Source organism: Sapajus apella, unplaced genomic scaffold, assembly GCF_009761245.1.
Source record: "Sapajus apella isolate SASKATOON/1434 unplaced genomic scaffold, GSC_monkey_1.0 scaffold21, whole genome shotgun sequence".
NCBI classification, from domain to species: domain Eukaryota; kingdom Metazoa; phylum Chordata; class Mammalia; order Primates; family Cebidae; genus Sapajus; species Sapajus apella.
In genome coordinates, this window is record NW_022436961.1 from 27,898,028 (window position 1) to 27,922,085 (window position 24,058).

A 24,058-nucleotide genomic window follows, 5' to 3' on the forward strand; every position below is an offset into this window, starting at 1 on the left:
TTTTTCTTATCCTTCAGTTTTTGCAGGATACACTAGATGCACTTTTTAACATAATGATGGAAATGTCCGACAATGAAACCTATGACTTCCTTGTGTTTGATGCACTGGTAAGCAGTTAAACATATTCACTAGTGTTTATTGTTGCAACTGTGTAGTTTTCAGTATTTCACTATTATAAGTTAATTGTGTAAATATCTTCCCACATAAATATTTGTTTACATCTCTCTGGTTATTGTTTTAGGTTGATCCTAGAAGTAAAATTAGAAAAAAATGACTTATATTTCAGGCCTTTATCTGTTTGTTTCCGGTTAGATCTCGTTTTTTGATCTGCTCTCTCTTTCTCATTAGAGAAAAGGAGGTGTTTTATCTTTGTTACAAATCAGGAATCATTTTAACTGACACTATCATTCTCTGGTTGTAAACCAGGTGATACCGTCAACAAAGAAGATTGTTACATGTTGTGTGTATGTGTGCACTGGTGTGTTTATTATGCAAGGGAGACTCAATTCACAAGTCAGAGGTTCATCATCTTAGCCTCATTAGGCTTTAAACAGAATATTTAACCCAGCAGACAATTGAATTTGTCACAGAAATCACTTAGACCTACAACCCATTCCAAGAACTGAAATCAGAACAGGGAGAAGTGGTATCAGAATCTGGGAAGGCCGGAGATAAAGGTGGAGGGGAAGAAGCTGAAAGGTCCAAAGCAAGCACCATTTTCACCTGGGTGGGGTGAAAGTTCAGGGAAGGATTTTACTTGAATGCCACAGTTGAAGAGGAAGGTCAGTTGCCGCTTTAGGTGATTCAACAGCTTGGAGAAACTAGTCAGTTTAAGAAATGATCAGGCGTTAAAGCTAAGGTTTAAGGTAAAGAAAATGCCGCATAGTTGAGATGCAACTGTTTGGACTCAGGTTTATGGGAAAGAGAGACAGTGGTTATGGATGCTGCAGGACAAGGTCTGGAAACAAATTCCTTGGAGCAGGGCAGCTGGCAGTGGGCATTGATTGCTTTTGATCTCTCTGTGGTAAGCAGAGCAGTGTGGCTAATTTTAGTTCATGTGCCTGGCGGCAGTGCAAGGGAGCATACAAGGGGTAATTGGGAGATGAAACTCTAGTGAAGTTATTATTAGGGGCACTCACAGTGTATCCAGGAGAAAAATATCATGGAATGTTTCATTAGCTGCATCCTTAGATTAGAGAAAACTCATTTCCAGAGCCTCGTTCCTGCTGTCCCTTAGGTTACCTAGGCACCAATTCCCCTATCTTAGAGATAGTCAGCTCTGTGAGGCCAGGGATGCTGGCTTGAATTGGTTTCTTCCCAGCATTTAGCACAGTGCCTGACATATAATAGTCTCTCTGTTTATGTTAAATAAATACAATTCTCAAGACTTGACATCAGCTCTGGAATAGTGGAGTGGGTATGCTGCAGAAATAATCCTGAGAAAAAAGGAGGCACCAAGATGTTAAAATCCAGCTTGTTGACAGGATGCTTGGGATTGTGCAGTGCTGCTATTTCTGTTTTTCACTTTTGGCAGGTATTCATTATTTCACTGATAGGAGACATCAAGTTCCAGCATTTCAATCCTGTACTTGAAACCTATATTTACAAGCACTTCAGTGCCACTTTGGCATATGTGTAAGTATGATGTGAGGGAACTGCATGTTGCTGGATCTTTGGATTTGTACTCTTAGGGCTGGATTGCTGAGAAACGAGAGGGACCTATGTTCAGTGCATGTGTCTGTTAAGGCAGAACTCCATTCTAAGCTTCCTCGTGGAAAAAGGGAACCATGTAAGTATTCTAACTCTGGAAAGGAGGTCAAGACCAGAGCCGTCCTTCTGGATAAGGTGAAATCTCCTTAAGAATCCAGAATAGGTCAGGCATGGTTGTTCATGCCTGCAATCCCAGCACTTGGTAGGGCTAAGGTGGGAGGATTGCTTAAGGCCAAAAATTCAAGACCAGCCTAGGCAGCATAACAAGAACCTGTCTTTACAAAAAATTAAAAAGTTAGCCAGGTGTGGTGGTGCACACCTGTAGTCCTAGCTACTCCAGAGGCTTAGGTGAGGGGATTGCTTAAGCCCAGGGAGGTCAAGGCTGCAGTGAGCTGTGATCATGCCATTACACTCTAGCCTGAGCAACAGAGTAAAACCCTGAACCAAAGAAAAAAAAAAAAAAAGAGCAAAATCAATGACAAATGACCCAACTCAGGATCTTAGAGGTTAGATGTCAGTGGGATCAGCATGGAGGCATCAAAGAGATCAAACCATGAATTAAACAAGACAAAGTTTGATAGAAGAAAAGATCATGCCCTCAACCTGTGCCACAAATGCTTTATAAAATGTATTACATCCAAAATATGAGAAGACTTCATTTTCCCATCTTTTGCAAAAGAGGTAGTGGTCTCTACGTTTTCCGTAGTGCAGCCTTCCTTTGTCATTGGTTAATGGGCCCCTGATAAAGGAAAGCAACTAATGTCCAGTCCGCATACCTCTCCAGAGCTCTCAGCTCACCGTGGCATTGTATCTTCCTGCCACACTAACCCCATTACCTTCCAGTTATTGTGCAGAATGTGATAAACAGTGAAAGGAATGTAGCTGGATTGGTAAATGATGTTCTTAGGTATTGGCTTAGGTCAAATCCTGTAGATTGCTGCCCACTGACCTGTCAGTGAGCACACCAGTGACAGTGCCCTTTCCACCTGCAAGACTCACATCCAAGTGGGCAGTAGCTACAAATGAGGAAACCCTCACTGAGCCAAATGCAGCACTCCGGTAGTTATAATCTGGGCCCACTTTGCAAGTCTTGATCAATTCTATATGTTTCCTTTTTTAAAAATAGTGATTCTAGGAAAGCTCAAAGATTCCCAGAAGGAAAGTTTACGACTAAAATATCAGTGCCCTCCAAAGTCTAAGGTATAGCACAAAATGAAGACCATTCCTAGCCCAAAAACTCTAGAAAGTCATAAAGAGCAACCCAAAACCAAAGGACAGTTTTATCTGTTGAATGCTTAGAACAATGAATGTTCTGGAGAGTTAGATTGTGTTCCTCTTCCTTCACTCCATGAAATTTCCATCTGACTCCATATTGATGGATCTCAAAGGATTTGGGCAGAATAAAAGGAATCTGACTTATTTTAAGTCAACTCCTTTAGACAGACATAATCCCTCCCTTAAGGGAGCATCTGAAGATGTCAGGATTGCATATGAGACATTAAAATCTCCGAGTGATTTGGGTCACTTAAACCATTTCATTTCATAACCTTCCTGTTTAATTCCACAAAGGGAAAGGAATCTTCTAGTATTTTTCAACAGAAGAGTAGTTCCAAATGTAGATGGCAGATAAGGAAACTTAATTGGAAAAGTGTCAGTTTTCCTGTTCAGGGCATATTCTAATTCTAGAAGAAATAGTTATCACTTCTTCCAATATGCCAACTTCCCGTCTTAGATAGCTTACCCAAGCCTCAGAGTACCCTGTTGCTCATTGGATTAATTTTTCTTTCTCATCCTTCGAAGGAAACTCTCCAAGGTACTGAATTTCTACGTGGCTAATGCAGATGACTCCAGCAAGACAGAAATGCTTTTTGCTGCGTTGAAAGCCTTGAAGTACTTGTTTAGATTCATCATCCAGTCTCGAGTGCTCTACTTGAGGTAATGTTAACTGCAGTTAAGATGTTTAGGTTATCAGCTGTCACTCTGTAGTTTTTCCCTCACTCTCCACGCTGGTGTTCAGCTCTGTGAGCAGTTAGTTCTTAGAATTGCCTTATTTCAGAACTGCAGGGCTGAAGATGGAGGTGGACTATGTTTCTGTTGGAGAAGATGCATTAGAAGTTTATGTAGATCAGCAAAATTCTGGGGCAGTAATAACCTCAGGACTTGGGGAAGCAGGTTCCTACGGCAAGATTGTACCTAATACAGCAGATGACTTCATGAATGTTTTTTGTGCAAATCTAGGATCATCATCTGCTGTCACTAGCAGAAGAAGCAGTCATCTCAGGGGAGGTATTTGCTGAGATGAGTGTTTACTTGTTGACAATGTGCTTAGCTACATGGGCACCTAAACACTAGAAGTAGGATCATTCCCTGTTTGGATTTCTAGCATAACATTTCCATCCAAAATAGAAGAAACCACAGAAGGGCAAATAGCTTTGCAGGGAACACCCACGACCCCAGTGACTTTCCTACCCATCAGAAATAGCTGTATTTCCAAAGTGTTAAAATTTGTTTCTAAGGCAGTAAGAAGTTTGTAGATTTGAGCATATGTATGTTTAAAAGAAACTTTGTTTATAAGCGAGTGTTGAACATTGAGAACACATGGACACAGGGAGGGGACCATCACACACTGGGGTCTGTCAGGGGGTCGGGGCTAGGGAAGGGATGACGGGGTTGGGGAGATTGGGGAGGGGTAACATTAGGAGAAATACCTAATGTAGATGACAGGGGATGGATGCAGCAAACCACCATGGCACGTGTATACCTATGTAACAAACCTGCATGTTCTGCACATGTACCCCAGAACTTAAAATATAATTTTAAAAAGGTTTGTAGATTTTAGCATTATGTATGTTTAAAAGAAACTTTGTTTATTGAAAAAATAAAATTAAAGACCAAAACCTAGGAAAAAGTTTACATATAGTACAGATGAAAAGTTAATAGCTTTTCTCAGTTAAAGCTTTTATAAGTCAGTAAAAGAATGATACGTAGCCATAATAGAAAACAAAAACAGGTAATTTACAAAAGAAAAACTTAAATGGTTAATAAATTAAAAATTTTTTTCATTCTCACTATCAAAAGAATTTTGATACACACACATGCACACACACAGCATCTTTTAGCTATACATTTGAAAAAGATTAAAAATCTTTGTCCTTTGATGAGATTGGACAAAAATTGTCCCTGAATTTGAAATCTGATTCTAATGGAGATATAAATTCTTTAGAGTAGAAATAGACAGTAAGAATAAAAAGCAAAAAAGGATTTTTTTTTTCATCTTTGATATTGTCCTGCCAAATACCTTTTTTTAAAAAAAGAAAATTACTTTTTTTTTAATTGTACTTTAGGTTCTGGGGCACATGTGCAGATCATGCAGGGTTGTTGCATAGGTACATACATGGCAAGGTGGTTTGCTGCCTCCTTTCCCCCATCATCGATATCTGGCATTTCTCCCACATTATCCCTCCCCACCCCCACTGTTCCTCCTACAGCCCCCTTCCCCAGCTGACTCCAGTGTGTGATGCTCGCCTCCCTGTGTCCATGTGTTCTCATTGTTCAACACCTACCTATGAGTGAGAACATGCGGTGTTTGATTTTCTGTTCTTGTGTCAGTTTGCTGAGAATGATGATTTCCAGATTCATCCATGTTCCCACAAAGGACACGAACTCATCATTTTTTATGGCTGCATAGTATTCCAAGGTGGATATGGGCCACATTTACTTTGCCCAGTCTATCATAGATGAGCATTTGGGTTGGTTCCAGGTCTTTGCTGTTGTAAACAGTGCTGCAATGAACATACGTGTGCATGTGTCTTTACAACAGAATGATTTATAATCCTGTGGGTATATACCCAGTAATGGGATTGCTGGGTCAAATGGAATTTCTGTTTCGAGGTCCTTGAGAAATCGCCACACTGTCTTCCACGATGGTTGAACTAATTTACACTCCCACCAACTGTGTAAGAGTGTTCCTATTTCTCCACATCCTCTCCAATATCTGTTGTCTCCAGATTTTTTTGATGATCACCATTCTAACTGGCGTGAGATGATATCTCATTGTGGTTTTGATTTGCATTTCTCTAATGACCAGTGATGATAAGCATTTTTTCATATGGTTGTTGGCCTCATATGTGTCTTCTTTTGAGAGTGTCTATTCATATCCTTCATCCACTTTTGAATGGGTTTGTTTGTTTTCTTCTTGTAAATCTGTTTTAGTTCTTTGTAGATTCTGGATATTAGTCCTTTGTCAGATGGGTAGATTGCAGAAAATTTTTCCCATTCTGTTGATTGCCGGTTCACTCTAATGATTGTTTCTTTTGCTGTGCAGAAGTTCTTAATTAGATCCCATTTGTTGCCATTTATTTTGGTGTTTTAGTCATGAAGTCCTTGCTTATGCCTATGTCCTGAATGCTTTTGCCTAACTTTTCTTCTAGGGTTTTTATGGTGTTAAACAGTCTTATGTTTGAATCTTTAGTCCATCTTGAATTAATTTTAGTGTAAGTTGTCAGTAAGGGGTCCAGTTTCTACTTTCTGCACATTGCTAGCCAGTTTTCCCAATACCATTTATTAAACAGCGAATCCTTTCACCATTGCTTGTTTTTGTCAGGTTTGTCAAAGATCAGGTGGTTGTAAATGGAAAATTTTTAAGGAAAAGGAAAAAGTGTCACATTTGTCTAATAATACCCCATCTAGAAATTTATCTAACGGAAAAAACATCTATCATGTATGACAAAAATGAACATGAAAGTATGTACAGTCATTTCAAACCTATAGTATATTAATGAGGGAAGATCATCATGATAGATTCTTTTTTTTTTTTTTTTTTTTGAGATGAAGTCTCACTCTGTCGCCCAGGTTGGAGTCCAGTTGCGTGATCTCGGTTAACTGCAACCACCACCTCCCAGGTTCAAGAGATTCTCCTGCCTCAGCCTCCCAAGTAACTGGGACTACAGGCACGCACCACCACGCCTGGCTAATTTCTTGTACTTTTAGTAGAGACAGGGTTTCACCGTGTTAGTCAGGATGGTCTCGATCTCCTGACCTCGTAATCCACCTCCCTCAGCCTCCCAAAGTGTTGGGATTACAGACATGGGTCATCTTGCCTGGCCCAATAGATTCTTAAATGATAAAGGTATTAAGCATGAGTACAGTATGATCTTCCTTTCAAAATCATACAGATTTGAAATATGTATAGTAAAGAAAACTGGGTAGATCACATGCTAAAGTGTTTTTTTGTTGTTGTTGTTGTTTAGAGTTTTTTAGGGTTTTTTGTTTTTGTTTTTGAGACAGGGTCTGGCTTGTTGTCCAGGCGAGAGTGCAGTGACACAATCTCAGCTTGCCTCACTCTGCCTTCCAGGCTCAAGTGAGCCTCCCATCTCAGACCCCCAAGTAACTGGGACCACAAGGGCATGCCACTATGCCCAGCTAATTTTTATATTTTTTGTAGAGACAGGGTCTCACCATGTTACCCAGTCTGGTCTCAAACTCCTGGGCTCAAGGGATCTGACCATCTCAGCCTCCCAAAATGCTGGAATTACAGGTGTGAGCCACCGTGCTTGGTCTGAAATAACAATAACACTAAAACTTCAGGTGACAGAGTTGTAATTTATTTTTTCATTCTTTATGTTTGTATTTTTTCAGCATTTTAATTATATTTATTATTATATTTTTATTTGCTATTTTTCTATCCTTTTTGAATTTTTAAATGAATATTTACCTTTCTAATTGTTTTTTTAAAATGTTTAATGACTTAAAAACCCAGCTGGCTGAATGACTGTTTCTCTTTCCCAGGTGGAAGCAAGTGGTGTTTTCCCCACACATAATTTATGCACAGTCTCTGTATTTGCTTTCTTTTCAGAAGATCTTCTTTTAAAGTTTGTTCATTATATTTTCTAGTTATAGTACATTTCCATATATTCAGAAATGGTTGGGGCATGGAGTGTTATACCAAGGGAACATTCTCTTACCCAAAAATTTGTTTGTAGAGTAAACCCTGATGTCCAAAAATCAGCATCACCTTTAAACCACAGAAAGAAAACCTGAGTGTGAAATTAAAGTGTATTTGCCTATGGTTGGTTCACTAGCTCATTTCCTCTTTATTTGTTGAAGCACATCAGGGTCCTCATTCTGGACACCAGATAGGACAGTAAAGGATGGTAAGTGTGGAAAATGAAAGGCTAGGTCAACAGAGGACCCATGAAATTGTCTAGGATAGAGTTGCCTTATTGCACCTTGTCCAGGACAGGTTGCTTGTGGTTACTTTCTCCTTATGTGTAATTAAAGAAGTACCTGAGCTGGAGAAGAGACTGGCAATGTGTGTCCTCCGGTTGCTTCGACTGAATGGTCTCTTCAGTGCACTGGCCCTGTCCGGAGGCTGCAGTGGAATGTCACCTGGTCCCTAGTCCCCCTGTTGCCTTCATCAGAGCTTAAATCTCTCTTATGAGCCCATTACCTGGCTGGAGATCACCTCAATCAGCAAAACACCAAGAGGAAATTGTAAAGTGCCCATAATAGGATATTAAGAAGCTTGATCTTAATTCCTCAGTTCTCTATCATTAGTACTTAAAAAAAAAATAATAAGTCACATACATAGATTGCCAAGTATTCTGCATTGGTGTAGGGCCCTTGCAGCAGACGTGACCAGGCTCCCACTGTGATGATGTGTGTGAGTCCCATGGGGTTCAGGGAGGCAAGGAGTAAAGAGATCACCCCCTAAATAAGGGCAGTGTTGGGGCGGTAGAGCTAATAGGGAAGGCTGCCTGAGCTGAGCTGGGTGGAGAAGGAGGTGGTGTCATGTCAGCTGAGACTGAAAGATGAAGAAGCGGCCTCCAGGGATGTCAGGTAAGGGTTAGTGAGAGCAGAACCTGCCCCAGGCTGGGACCTATGGGGCACCAAGTGTGCATGCATGAGGACTAACGAGAATTCAGTGTCAGGAGAGAGGGCGGGAGTGGCCAGCAAATAATAGATGATGTGGGGCCTTGTGGGCCATATTGAGGAGCTTGGATTTTATTCCAAGTGCAGCGGGAAGCCATTGGGGGACAACTAGAGAAGTAATAAAATCTGGCTTATATTTTAAATGATCATCTCCTCTCCCACATGGAAAATGGATTATCAAAGTCTAAAAGGAGAGGCCAGTGACCATTTTAAGAGGCCACTGTGGTTCAAGTGTGAGATACTGCAGCTCCCTCTCAGAGGCAGATGGAGAAAAGGGACTGACTCGAGCTCATAGGATTTGCTGTTGAATTTGATCGGGCAATGAGAGAAAGGGAAGAAGCATAGATAGCATCTAGGTTTGGGGTGGATGGTGATGCCGTTTGCTGACACTTGGAAAACTAAGCTGAGCCGGAAAATCAAGCGAGTTCTGTTGTAGGCATGTTAGTTTGGAGATACTTTGGGGACTAAATTGCAAATAAAATTCTTTTCTAGTTCTGCAACATGGATGAATTGAGAATTACCAGTAACCCTCTGATTGATTAACTATCTCAGTGAGGTACATAGTCTTTGGGTACCATGTAAGGTATAGGTGAATGGAGGAAACTAATTTAAATATTCATGTGTGTATTTGAGTGTGTGCTTGAAATTCTGAATTCAGGCCATCCTATTCTTGAGCAGTTGGTGGTGAAATTGCCACCCATTGTCTGTGCATATGCACTATCGTGTAGGACTAGTGTATTTTTTGGAAAGTGCCCAAATATCTCTTGATTTCTATTTATGAGGAAGAACTCACTTTTGAGTTGATGGACAGATCTTTTGAAGACAAGAATACTTTAATTAAGGCAAGCATGTATCAGTGAAGACTAAGGGGTCTTATGTCCTGGAAGGCCCTTTTGGTAGAGCAGGCCAGTATCAGCATGGGCAATTCGGTGTCCAGAATGGAACAAATGGTTTTGCAGGCTGGGTTGAGATCAGAACCTTCCTGGGTTGAGCAGCTTCTCTAATCCATTGCCCGAAACTTCAGATGCCTGGGACTTGATTAGGTGAGTCAAAATTATGAGGATGAGACAAGGAAGGAGAAGTGAAGGAGGCAACAAACCTATTTTAAAATTTCTTTTAACAATGGAAAGTCCAACTACTCTTCTCTTTTTTCCTGCTAAGATTTTATGGCCAGAGTGAAGATGGAGATGAGTTTAACGATTCAATCCGCCATTTATTTCTTTCTTTCAATACGCTGATGGACAGGCCTCTGGAGGAAGCTGTCAAGATCAAGGTCAGCCTGGTGTCATTATGGGTAACCCTTCTTAGACTGTGGTGAGGATGTTTTGGGACCACTTAGAATCGGCCATCATACAGGAGAAACAAAATGAATCATGGTTCATGGATAGCTTATGGATTTTAGTATGATTTATAGAAAGTCAAGGGGAAAAAACCCATTAACTTCTACAGACACTTGTATTTTCAAATGTTAGTTTTCCAAAGACAGGCCACCCAGTTAGACATTCCTTGAAAGACCATTGTGAACCCTGCTTGACCCCATGATTTCAGCAAACTGATTCTGATGCTACTACAGGTGACAATCTTTTATTTTTTGTCCCTCATTTTACCAAGAAGTGCAGAGTCACCATCTTAATTATCATCAATTTTTTTAAAAATATGAAGTACATAATCCCTCAAGACTCAAATGTGAACTTTACTATTCATATTTATTTTTTACTCTTTATGGCCACGTTGTAAGAGAGGCTTCAAGAATTTAACGACCTCCTTAGAGAAATGAACTCCAAGTGGACAGAGCTTGCTCGCAGTAGGAACCAGAAAGCTGCACCCCCTTGCATCTTCAGGAAAAGCATTTTAGGAGATCGTGTAGAACAATGCCAGCTTTCCTTTTTATTGCAAGGGTATCTGTGTCCAGTTCCCTGTTTAAGTTCCAAGCACAGCCTTTTCCTCCTGGGATCAAGCAGTAAATGCTGTTTTTGTCTTGCCTGGCAACTGAATTGCCTTTGGTGTTTTTCTTACAGGGGGCAGCTTTGAAGTACCTTCCTAGCATAATTAATGACGTCAAACTTGTATTTGATCCTGTTGAACTCAGGTAAATAGCAAAACAAAATTCTGTTCCTTAACTCTAACCGAGAAACAACTCCCCTGCTTGGCTGGAGCTGGGCTGCTACACGTGGCTTTTATTTTTCTAAGAAGCATTAGCTGAATACCTTTTGTGCTCAGTTCTATGGAAGATACAAAAGAATATACAAAACCTGCTCGGAGAGAGGTTTGCACTTTCTCTGGGAAAACAAGACATGCAGACATAAAATTAACTACAAAAAATGGTGCATAATGACATGCTTCCAGCCCTGTCCCTAAGGATCCCAGCAGTGCAAACTCAGACTTCAATTGACATGAGAGTGGAGTTAGCCAAGAAAGCCATTTTCACAAAGGCAGGCCTGGAATGCAATGATAGACATGGTGTTCTTTGGCAGTTTAAATACTTAGCTCTAAGGCAGAGGCCTCCTGTAAGTGACGATAAAGTCTCCCTTGCTGCCATGTCATCAACTCTCAGGTCAATTGTAGTTTTCCAGGTAAATCTCTCCATGCCCAAATCTCAGAGTGGAGGAGAAAAATGTATAATGATGCCTTCAACTAATGAAGACATGATTAACCCTGAGGTTTCTCTCCCAGCGTGCTCTTCTGCAAATTCATTCAAAGCATTCCTGACAACCAGCTGGTTCGGCAGAAACTGAACTGCATGACCAAGATAGTAGAGAGCACCCTTTTTCGACAGTCAGGTAAGTCTCCTTCAAAAATTGCTCTGTGAGGTTGCAGTGAGCCGAGATTGCACCACTGCACTCCAGCCTGGGTGATAGGGCAAGTCTCCATCTCAAAAAAACAAAAACAAACTGCTGCGTGCTGAGCTGCCAGCCCCATTTCTGCAGCTAACAGCTGATTTTTTTTTTTTTTAAGACGGAGTCTCACTCTGTCTCCCAGGCTGGAGTGCAGTGGTGCCATGTTGGCTTATGGTAATCTCTACCTTCCAGGTATAAGTGATTCTCTGCCTCAGCCTCCTGAGTAGCTGGCATTACAGGCATGCAACACCACACCCAGCTAATACATGTATATAGTTTTTTGTAATTTTAGTAGAGATGACGTTTTATCATGTTGGCCAGGCTGGCCTCAAACTCCCAACCTCAAAAGATGTGCCCAACTCGGCCTCCCAAAGTACTGAGATTACAGGCATGAGCCACTGTGTCCAGTCAGAACTTGGCTTTTCTTTTTTTAAAATGTCATTAATATTTTGCCAGTTGTTTGTTGGTATGGAAGGACCTCCAAGGAGAGCAGTTTTAAGGAGAAACTGAAGCCAGCTCAGTGTTTCCAACAGTTCCTAAAAGAGCAAAATCATGTGTTCTTTAATCTTTAATTAGAACAATCTGCAAATGGTTCATTAATTAGAGAATTTTGTCTTTAAAACAGGAACATCAGGAAGCAACAAGGAAGTAGGAAAAAGATGATCCTTCTTAAAGAAATTCCTCTTCTTTAACTTATGCTTATTGCATGACCTTAAAAACCAGGGGACAGGGAAGCAGCAATGTGCTGGATCCCACGGGAGAGCTGGTTACGTGCATGCCTTCTCAACTCCACATTCAGTGATTCTACTTTAGTAACTGGAAATTGACTGTGGTGGAAGTATTTACACCAGGGAAATTGACAAACATAGAAAGCAAGCCTTTTCTTTCCTTTTTCTGATGTGGAGTCTCATTCGGTCACCCAGGCTGAAGTGGAGTGGTGCAGTCTTGGCTTACTGCAGCCTCTGCCTCCTAGGTTCAAGCGATTCTCCTGTTTAAGCCTCCCAAGTAGCTGGGACTACAGGCATGAGCCACTATGCCTGGCTAATTTTTTTTTTTTGTAATTTTGATAGAGACAGGATTTCACCATGTTGGCCAGCTAGCTTCAAACTCCTGACCTCAGGTGATTCACCTACCTTGGCCCCCTCAAAGTGCTGGCATTATAGGCATGAGCCACTATGCCCGTTCAAGCCTTTTCTTTGTGGTGGGGGTAGGCTGGCAGAAGTCAGATTACTAGTATATTACTGGGAAAGGAGTGGGGCATGGAGGAAAAACTCTTACACTGGTAAAATACTTTTCATTTTTTAAGTAGAGTATAGCAAATAGCCACCAAGTGTTTCTACCCCAAAGCTATATAAGGAGAAGGTCCAGCACCTGGGCCTTCCCCATAAATTGAAGGCTTGTTAGAGTGGGGCAGCTGTAGAGGCTTCTTTTGGGGCTTACCTGGTCAGGGGCTCCCAGAGGGTGACCTCATGTTATGTGTATATATTTCCTGGGGATCTAAAGACCAGCAGGACTCCTCAACATCGAACAAATTGAGTGGATCATTGGTGGGAGAGCCTTCCTGGCCTTGTCCCTGGCTAGTTATGTAACTGGACAAATAAGTGACCTTCTGTAAGTCTCAACTTCCAGCTCTGTGGAAGGAAGGACTTGAACTAGATCGTATCAGTAGCCTCTTTGGGTTCTGATATTTTCTGACTCTATAAATTGGACTCTTAGAATTGCAATTTCTGACTCTTAGAAATTGCAAATGTTTCTAAGGCACAATTGGAGGCAGAGGTCATGACTGCAAAAAGCTAGTGAATGCTCTTCGCTTTTTGGGTTTTTTGTTTTCATTTTTTGAGATGGAGTTTCGCTCTGTCGCCCAGGCTAGAGTGCAGTGCAGTGGCGTGATCTCAGCTCACTGCAAGCTCCGCCTCCTGGGTTCAAGCGATTCTCCAACCTCAGCCTCCACAGTAGCTGGGATGACAGTCCCATGCCACCATGCCCAGCTAATTTTTGTATTTTTAGTAGAGACGAGGTTTCACCATGTTGATCAGGCTGGTCTCGAACCCCTGACCTTGTGATCCACCCGCCTTGGCCTCCCAAAGTGCTGGGATTACAGGTATGAGCCACCACACGCGGCCTGTGAATGCTCTTAAATAGAAAACATTTATTTCTAAAGTAAGTTATTACTAAACATTTTAATATGCTTTGATAACTTTTGCTTCTAAGGTTACAGAAAAGGTAATTGAGATAGTAGATAAGGTGTTTGAGCAGAAGAGCAAGCACCCACTAGATAATTCTGATTAGAATGTGATCACTTTAACAGTCACTTCTGTAGCATTCTCAACGCATTATAAAATGTGTTACAGTAGCAAAGCTCTCAGAAGACATAATAGATCATACCTTACTTTCTGAAATCTGCAGGCCTGCACAGACATGAGCAGAATCCCATTGAAATGTACTAGGGAAGCTCAGTATTTGTAGGAACTTCTTTTAGTAAATTTTCTCCATTAGGTGAAAAAAATTTTGGAAAAAAAATCATCTGTGACTTGCTTGGTTTTATTTGTTTCAGAAGGCCTCACTGTCATGTATTAGGTTGGCATTTTTAAAAGCTAGAGAAATTGTTAAATAATTTACACATTTTGCTAAGTTCGCACCTTTTCCTGGGGAAGGGGTCATTTTCTTAGTTTGTATAATCCAGTTGCAAAGATGAAGTTCCTTTTTTTTTTTTTTTTAATTCACTCATCTACACACCGAACAAGGGTAAAGTTCCACGTGCCACCACGCCTGGCTAATTTATTTTATAATTTTAGTAGAGACAAGGTTTCTGGTGTTCCTGCGTGGCCTGGGGGGGCTGCATCGCTGCAGGTCTGATTGCAGAGCTTAGAGCCACTGGGACAGGCCGAGAGAGAGTAGCAGGAAGGAGAGGCGGTGCACGCAGTGGCACTCCTGCATGTGAGCTGTCTGTGTTTTCCTTCTCAGAGTGCAGAGAAGTGCTGCTGCCACTGCTGACAGACCAGCTCAGCGGCCAGTTAGATGACAACTCCAGCAAGCCTGACCTTGAGGCAAGCTCGCAGCTTCTGAGCAACATCCTGGAAGTGCTGGACAGGAAGGATGTGGTGAGTTGACTCATATCTGATGCTGCACAGAGCTCACACTGTCCCCTTTGCACCCAGGCAGGAGTGACTCCATGGCCTTCCTCTTTTCCGGTAGTTTCCAACTCAGATATTAAGGCAGGTTGTGCCCATTGTAGAGATAATTAAGGAGGTCAGAGCCTCCAGGGCAAATCTAGGTCCAGGCGAAGTCAGATTACTTCTTGTGCCTTCCACGGGCTGATTGAACTGGCTTGCCCAGTGCGCCCACCATTGAGATTCCTGTGACTATTCTTAAGAAGCAAAGAACTGGCTGGGCATGGTGGCTCAGGCCTATAATCCCAGCACTTTGGGAGGCCAAGGCAGGAAGGTCAATTGAGCCCAGGAGTTCAAGACTGACCAGCACTTTGGGAGGCCAAGGCAGGTGGATCACGAGGTCAAGAGATTGACACCATCCTGGCCAACGTGGTGAAACCCTGTCTCTACTAAAAATACAAAAATTAGCCAGGCGTGGTGGCGCATACCTGTAATCCCAGCTACTCGGTAGGCTGAGGCAAGAGAATCACTTGAACCTGGGAAGTGGAGGTTGCAGGGGTGAGCCGAGATCGTACTACTGCACTCCAGCCTGGTGACAGAGCAAGACTCCATCTCAAAAAAACAAAAAACCAAAAAAGACCCATGACCAGCCTGGGCAACTTAGTAAGACTCTGTCTCTATTAAAAAAAAAAAAAAAAAAGAATCAAAGGTCATTCTGTTTTTATGAAGAAACCAGAAACCTCTTCCTTCTCATCCTCTGATGCCTGACAACCTGCTATTTCTGAGCCGCTCAGTTCTCATTTCCATATCCTATTGGACACTATTGCTTTCTCTGGAAGCCTTGTGGAAATTATGTTTCCTTATCTTGCTTGACCTGGCCCCCATCCCTCTTATAAACCTAGGGCTGAACTTGCCTGTATTCAGCATGTCCTAGATATGCCTAACTAGATGTGCAAGTCACATGCTGTGCCTGTGGGCACATGTCCTAGAAATAGTGCAGCCCACAGGCCTAGCAGAGCCCCCACACAGGAAGCTGGAGAACTTTGCAGAATGCGTTCACTTGAACAGTTAGGGCTGAGAAAGAAAAGGTATCTTGCCACAAATCATAGTCACCACGTCTGTGGAGGTTGCATGGCACAGGTGTTCCCACAGCACAGGGAAACTACTTTGTCTTTGCCTAAACTCTTTATCTCTACAGCATCTTTGGGTTCTGTTCTACCACAGGATATGAATACTACACCTTTTCCTATAGATAAACCTTAGTTCACCTGTCAGAGTCCACCACCATTTGACCAAGGCCTACCTTTTCTTTCTACCTTTTCTCCTGCTCATGGTTTGCACAGGCACGTTGTATTTCTGTGAACCCACACTGCAGCCTCAGAAGTATGTGAGAGTACCATTGCTGTCTCTTGCCACTCCCCCAGTCTCTGTCCCTCCACTTCCCTAATCCCCTGTATCCCACTTACCCTTGCACTGCTTTTTTGATATTTATTCATTATAGGTCATTCCCCCCTTTTTTTTTTATTAAGTATGTTTATAGAAACCACATTATAAAATGAAATAAATGTTCCCAAAGCATGCTGTGATTTTTGATTTGGTTCCTAACCAAGGACTTTGCAGCAAATACATAAATGTGACCAATCACATCATAAACACAATACTTTTTGTTTTTAAGTAACTGTTATAACTCAGTAATTACTTAAAATAATGAAGTAAAGCTCCAAGCCCTATAAATTTGGCAGCAATGTACCTGGTACGTTGGTTTAGGCAGGAATCCATTGTTCTAGAAATCATATGTTTATGATCAAAAGTTAATGTGAAGCACAAGAATCGAGGCTTTGGAATCTAGTCCCATTATTACTCCTCTGTAGCTATTTGTCCTTAGGCAGATATCTCAGTGCCTCAGTTTCCTATCCAGTTCCTTGTATGTAGGAATTGTTCTAGATGACTTCTTAGGTCTCTTCCACTTCTGACCCTATTTTTTAATATGTAGCATCTCTACCAACCTCACCACACAGAAAGACTCTTTAAAAAGACTCTTGAGTGTATTTAAATCCTGTGCAAGGAGACTTAAATTAGCTTTTTATTTCAGTCTTCCCAATATTATGTTCCCTGTAAGGAGCAGAGACATGCAAAATTATTGATCTTGGAGCTCTGGTAAAGTAGTAAGTCCAATAATTTTTTGTCAGTCATGGTGGTATTTTTTTCCCTCCATAAACATTTTGAAATGTGTGCATTGGCTCAATATCTCTTCCCTTGTCCTCTCACCTCCTCAGCTAATTCAAGGCTCTAATTACTGACATTTGTTCTTCCCGCCTTAAAAAAAAATATATTGCAGGATTCCCTCCTCTCCCAACAGCTCTGTTTTGGAATTGGCCTCATTCTGTCAATTCTAGTGGCAGTAGGTGACTCTGTCAAGTTGGCCCTGGTGTGATCCTGCAAAATTCTACTGATTCCCTTCATGCACCCCTCGAGTCTCTTTTGAGGATTTTATCACTTTGTACACTGAGTTATGAATGCAGCTCACAGTAGTCGGACACAGTGGCTCACACCTGTAATCCCAGCACTCTGGGAGGCTGAGGCGAGTGGATCACCTGAGGTCAGGAGCTCAAGACCAGCCTGATCAACATGGAGAAACCCCATCTCTACTAAAAATATGAAATTAGCCAGGTGTGGCGATGCATGCCTGTCATTCCAGCTGCTTGGGAGGCTGAAGCAAGAGAATCGCTTGAACTTGGGAGACGGAGGTTGCAGTGAGCCAAGATCGTGTCATTGCACTCCAGCCTGGGCAATAAGAGTGAAACTCTGTATTTTTTTAAAAAAAAAAAAAAGAAGAAGAATGCAGCTCACAAATCCTTGGGAAACTGATGGCATGCTCCAGGCACTGGGATAGTCTAGGACTATGGCAGTGAACTAGAGAAGCAAGAACCCTGCCCCCAGGAGCCCACCTTCTAGGGGATCCTTGTGTTATGCTTATTTAAATTTATGTCTTACTCACCCCCCACCCCCACAATATAAATCTCTTAAGGCTCAGAGGAGCCCTGTTCATTTCACACCTCCCCACAGGGCACAGCATGTGACTTGCACGTCTAGTTAGTCCCACACTAAGGAAATGTTAGGTAAATGGAAGTGAAAGCTGCATCTCCTGGAGAGGCTGATTTTATGAATCACTTTCATTCAGGGAAATGGGAAACAAGTAAATGACTAACAAGAAGCAAAGGAAGGAGGGAGAGAAGAAGGAAGGGACAGAGGGAAGCAGAGAGGGGGGCGTGGATCCAAAATACTTAATACTGTAATTAAAATACAAACAGCCATACCATAATTAAGAAGTCAAAAAGCAGCCAAGCATGGTGGCTCATGCCTGTAATCCCAGCACTCTGGCATGCTGAGGTGGGCAGATCACCTGAGGTCAGGAGTTTGAGACCAGCCTGGCCAACATGATGAAACCCCATCTCTACAAAAAATACAAAAAATTAGCCGGGTGTGGTAGTGGGCACCTGTAATCCCAGCTACTCAGGAGGCTAAGGCAGGATAATTGCTTGAACTCAGGAGGTGGAGGTTGAAGTTGGCCAAGATTACACCACTGCACTCTAGCCTGAGTGCAACAGAGTGAGATCTGAATCAGAAAAAAAAAAGAAGTCAAGAAACAATAAATGTTGGCATGGATGTGGTGAAAGGGAACACTGCTCCACTGCTGGAGGGAATGTCAATTAGTACAACATCTATGAAAAACAGTGTGGAGATTCCTTAAAGAGCTTAACAGCAGAACTACCATTCAATCCAGTAAGCCCACTCCTTGGCATCTGCCTAAAGGAAAATAAGTCATTATATGAAAAAGACACATGTACCTACATGTTTATAGCTTGGTAATTTGCAATAGCAACAATATGAAACCCACCTAAGTGCCCATTGGCCAGTGAGTGGCTAAAGTGTGGTATATATGCATCATGGAGTACTACTCACCCTTAAAAAGGAACAAAAGTATGTCTTTTGCAGTAACTTAAATGGAGATGGAGGCCGTTATTCTACATGAGGTAACTCAAGAATGGAAAACCAGATATTATATGTTCTCACTTATAAGTGGGAGCTAAGCTATGAGAATGCAAAGGCTTAAGATTAATATAATGGACTTTGTGGGGGAAGGGTAGGAGGTAGGTGAGGGGTAAAGGACTGCACATTGGGTACGGTGTACACTGCTTGGGTGATGTGTGCATGAAAATCTCAGAATCACCAATACCATGTAACCAGAAACTACTTGTACCCCAAAAACTATTGAAATAAAAACAAACATATAGCCGTAGACACATCCTACCTGATCTCACTTCTATTAGAATCTGAAGAAGTTAGACTCCTAGAGGCAGAGAGTAGAACAATCTTTACCAGGGGCTGCAGGGCGTTAGGGAGCAGGATGGGGAGATGTTGGCCAAAGGGTAGAAAGTGTCAGTTATGGGATCAGCACTGGGAATCTAATGTACAGCATGGGTGGCAATGAATGTGTTAATTTGACCATGGAAATCATTACACAATTATGTATATCAAGTCATCATGTTGTACACGTTTCATAAATATAGTCTTTGCCAGTTAAATTTGTAAAAAATGATAAAACCGTTAAGCAAAACAAAACAAAACAAAACAAAAAAACCATACATATAGCAATGATTTAGTTATTTGAAGTATTAAGCCGGAGTTTCAAAATATCTATCATAAAGCAAGGATGGATAGAGGCTATGAAAAGTCAAGTTGCATATGGGTAAGTTGGAGCCAAATGAGTGTAATATCTAGCTACAAAAAAAGAAAGAAGGTGAAAGAAATAATATGCATTTATTCAGCACACTCATGTACGTCAGTCCTGTAAGAAAACTGTTACTATCCCCCTTTGCAGCTGTGAAAACTGCAAGCTCAGCGAAGTTGGATAATTGCTCAAAGTCACACATGACAGAGTCAGAATACAAAATCCTTGCATTAGTCTGCTCAGTCTTCCATGACAAAATGAAACAGAATGTGTGGCTTAAACTACAAATATTTATTTTCTCACAGTCCTGGAGACTGAGCGTCTGAGATCAGGGTGCCACCATGGTTAAGTTTTGGTAAGGGCTCTCTTCCCGGCCTGCAGACAGCTGCCTTCTTGCTGTGTGCTCACGTGGTGGAAAGAAAGAGCAAGCTCTGTGATATCTCATTTACTAAGGGCATTCATCCCATCAGTCCAGGGCCCCACCCTCATGACTTCAGCTAACCTTCATTACCTCCCAAGAGCCCCATCTCCTAATACCATCACACTGGGGGTTAGGGCTTCACATATGAACTTGGAGGAGACACAAACGTGTACTCCATAGCAATCCTCTTGACTTGAATTTCTTGTGTTTTTTTTTTTTTTTTCTCCAACACAGAAGGTGGCAAGAACTTTGCTTTCATTTCCCACACTTGTGCCTTATTGACCTGGGAAGTTCTAGTTTGTTCGACCTCAGAGCAGAATAGGTCACGCTAATGGGGGTCCCCCAAAACGATTTGTTGAGTCAGTGGCCACAATAGGCTCTCAGTGAACCTGAGCAGTCTGAATTATTAGGAAGGCACTCATCCCTGCATACCACCTTCATCTTTTAAATGTTATTTTAAAAGATGATCATTTTCAGTTGATTTTCTTTATAAAGTTATTATTCCGTGAGACCATTTTTCCCTTTTGGACAAGAGATTGCTTTGTAGGGAAGAGCCAGAAAGAGATCTAAAGACAAATCCCATCTATCTGAGGTTCCCTAAAGAAAAGTAAAACTGAGTCAGAAGAAATGGAGTCAAATCCTGTGTTCCCCCCAGGGCGCCACTGCGACACACATCCAGCTTATAATGGAACGGCTGCTGAGAAGGATCAACCGGACAGTGATTGGGATGAGCCGGCAGTCTCCCCACATCGTGAGTATCTCTTTGGTGGATCCCCAGCTGCTGCTGCTTCTCTGCCCCCCCGCCTATCAGGAGGCCTATGGGACCAGTGGCTTCAGGCTGTTCTTCACATGGACCTCTCACATCATGGGCTATTGGTTATAATCTTGAGCAGATCTTGGTTCTGACATGGATTTTCCATTAAGTGAAAATAATCTAGCCTAGGCAATATAGTCAGACCCCATCTCTACAAAAAATTAAAAATTAGCTGGGCGTAGTGATGGTGCGTGCCTGTGATTCCAGCTACTCAGGAGGCTAAGGTGGGAGAATGTGAGAAAGATAAATAGCCAAAAAGTTCATGGACGGACTGTTTAATTCAGAGAAAACGAAATGAAAATGCAAAGTGAGATTAAATAAGCCTCTAATACCCAGATTAGGCAAGGTCCTGGAGAAACAAATTGTGTTAGACACTGGTGGGAATAAAAGCTAGTGATAATTTGGCAATATATATATCAAATGCCTTAGTACAATAAATTTACATTGCTTTATAATTGAAAAAATAAACTTTTTTTTTTTTTTGAGACAGGCTCTGTCTCTGTCACCCAGGCTAAAGTGCAGTGGCATGACCTTGGTCACTGCATCTCTGCCTCCTGGGTTCACACGGTTCTACCTCAGCCTTCCAAGTAGCTTGGATCACAGGTGCCCACCACCAGGCTCAGCTAATTTTTATTTTTAAGAGACATGAGGTTTCACCATGTAGGTGAGCTGATTTTGAACTTCTGACCTCAAGTGATCAGCCAGCCTTGGCCTCCCAAAGTGCTGCGATTACAGGTGTGAACCACCATGCCTGGCCTAAAAAATAAACTTTTTAAAACAAAAGGGACAGTCTAAGGCATATGTTCAGAAAGAGATGGACACAGACAGTCTTTCATTGTTCTGCTTGGGGAATCTTTCCAGAGGGAAAGATTATTGTGCTAAATTCCTTTGTTCATTGAATTCTTGTTGATCTCTGTTGTGCAAAATTCCTTTGTGTTATTTTCATAACAAGATAAATATAGGAGTTTAGTAACCCTGGATCTTTATCCCCTGCCTAAAAAAACAAGTCTATAATTCAAATATTTTTGGACTAGGGGAGAGAACCTTGAATATGTAATTCCTGAACTCACAAATGGAAGCAGTGTTAACCACCCAGTTATTAATTTTTTCTCTTCCAGTCAGGCTCACAGTTCATGTGGGTAATATGTAAGAACAACTGGCTGAAGGGCTCTGGAGTTGGAAAAGTGGCATCAGGTTGTATTAGTCTGTTCTCATGCTGCTGATAAAGACATACCTGAGTAATTTATAAAGGAAAGAGGTTTAATTGACTCACAGTTCAGCATGGCTGGGGAGGCCTCAGGAAACTTAATAATCGTGGCGGAGGGGGAAGCAAACATGTCCTTCTTCACATGGTAGCAGCAAGAATTGCCAAGCAAAAGGGGGAAAAACCCCTTTGTGAAGCCTTCAGATCTCGTGAGAACTCACTAACTATCATGAGAATAACATGAGGGTAACCGTTCCCACGATTAAATTACCTCCCACCAGGCCCCTCCCACAACACATGGGGATAATGGGAAGTAGAATTCAAGATGAGATTTGGGTGGGGACACAGCCAAACCACATAGTAAGGAGTTATCATCACCATTGCTTGCCCTCCTCTCCACCATGATCAGTGTTGCCACCTCTTTTCCTCCTAGCCTTCTTCCCGAATCAGATTTGTTTAACTAATCTAAGTGTTCAGACATTTCTCCATGGAATTCTATACTACAGCTCTGTCTCAACAAGAGACCCAAAGCCCCACAAGTTTTACATCTTCACTGGTAATCTCACTGAGGTGTCCTGTCTGTAGGAATCCACACTCCATAGCTATTAATGGGATTCCTTCACTCAGACATGGAAGGAGGTAGTTTGAAGCAGAAACAGCAAAGCACGTGGCCTTTGGACCTTTAGAATGCAGTGCGTTTCCAGTGTGGTGGGGACCTGCATGGCTCATTGAGTGGGAAAAGCCAAGTTCATGGGGCTCATATCTTGTTGGTCTAAGGAGTCTTGGATTTGTGCTTTCCTTTTCCTTCCAGGGGAGTTTTGTGGCTTGCATGATTGCCATCCTGCGGCAAATGGATGACAGCCACTATGGCCACTACATCAGCACTTTCAAAACCAGACAAGACATCATTGTAAGTTGCCTTTATGGGGTCCTGGTAACCTGAAGACTTCTTATATTTGGTTTAAAAAAATGACTGAAACTGAACACCATGAATCCAGGGTTCTCTTCCCACCCAGCTCCAGTGCTATGTGGCTGTCCACAGTGATTATGGAAAGAAGAGAGCTGATTTCTACTTTCCTTCTTTGACAGGGTTTGAAAAAGAGTACAACACATATACCAAGAGGTTATCACACACCTTAATCTCTCTTGAGTTTAGAGAGAACCCTTATTTAGCAACATTTAGGAGATGTTTTTTGCTCTGAAAAGAGAATATTGCTTAATATGTGGGTACAGTAACTACTGATGCTGTGGCAGGGATTTTAGAAGGCAGGGGTACACAAAGTCTCCTAAGATGTGGTTGATATCATTTGAAAGACAGCAGTAAAAAGAGGTAATCCCTGCCCTTTACAACGGGTACAAGTGGGCCAGTGAGGATTAACTCCTGAGCTCTGCCTCCTGTCTGATCAGCAGAGGCATTAGATTCTCATAGGAGCAGAGTCCTGTTGTGAACTGCACATGGGAGGAATCTAGGTTGCCAGCTTCTGTGAATCTGAGGTGGGACAGTTTCATCCCAAAACCCCTTCCTGCCCTCATCCATGGAAAAATTGTCTTTCATGAAACCAGTCCCTGGTGACAAGAGAGTTGGGGACTCCTGCTTTAAAACATTTCTTTCCTTTCCCTTTCTTTTCTTTTATTGCGTTTTAGTTTTTGGGGTACATGTGAATACATGCAAGATTGTCGCATAGGTACACACATGGCAGTGTGATTTGCTGCCTTCCTCCCCATCACCTATATCCGGCATTTCTCCCCATGCTATCTCTCCCCAAAAACATTTATAAGTTATCTTCAGGTGAAAATATTTTGTTCTCTATTGTTTTAAGCAGGAAAATTGTTCTCCTAGTTGCTATGAAGCATTCATGTGAGAGGCTGAGTTAGGCCTCTGGCTGTGACTTGACAACACCTTCCCTTCAGGGCATTGTTGTTGGCCCTTCGTATTATTTATATATGTAATTATTGCTATATATGTTCAGATGTCTGTGAAGTGTTATTAGACTTTGCAGAGCAGTGGACCGGATGTGCAGCTAGATTAGCGTACTGATGTCATGTGGACACTAGTCTTTGGATAACTTCCCATCATCTGTGCATATTCGAGTCTTTTGGTTCTGGATTCTCCACTTTCTGCATCTGTCATGCTGAGTAGGTGGCCAGTGCCCCCATGGATTGGCAGTTCCTTCCTTGCCCATCACTTTCCTTTCTGTGATGCCCACATGATAGACAAGCATACAAGGAGTTGGAGAGAAAATACTGTTTGTTATTAGTTGGTCCCATGGTAGACGCTCAGTATTAGACCATGTGACTTG

The 24,058-nt window shown here is 42.0% G+C and overlaps 1 protein-coding gene across 3 annotated transcripts in view; it reads left to right on the forward strand.

The window, feature by feature from the left end:
* DOCK5 (dedicator of cytokinesis 5) overlaps window positions 1-24,058 on the forward strand; it is a 219,585-nt gene that overhangs the window by 142,660 nt on the left and 52,867 nt on the right. For all 3 annotated transcript variants that reach the window (XM_032288556.1, XM_032288558.1, XM_032288557.1), the window contains 9 exons: window positions 18-107; window positions 1,535-1,635; window positions 3,511-3,645; window positions 9,802-9,913; window positions 10,659-10,729; window positions 11,314-11,420; window positions 14,442-14,578; window positions 20,396-20,491; window positions 22,570-22,668. In XM_032288556.1, coding sequence (XP_032144447.1) covers window positions 18-107; window positions 1,535-1,635; window positions 3,511-3,645; window positions 9,802-9,913; window positions 10,659-10,729; window positions 11,314-11,420; window positions 14,442-14,578; window positions 20,396-20,491; window positions 22,570-22,668 — 948 coding nt within the window. The remainder of the gene's footprint in view (window positions 1-17; window positions 108-1,534; window positions 1,636-3,510; window positions 3,646-9,801; window positions 9,914-10,658; window positions 10,730-11,313; window positions 11,421-14,441; window positions 14,579-20,395; window positions 20,492-22,569; window positions 22,669-24,058) is intronic.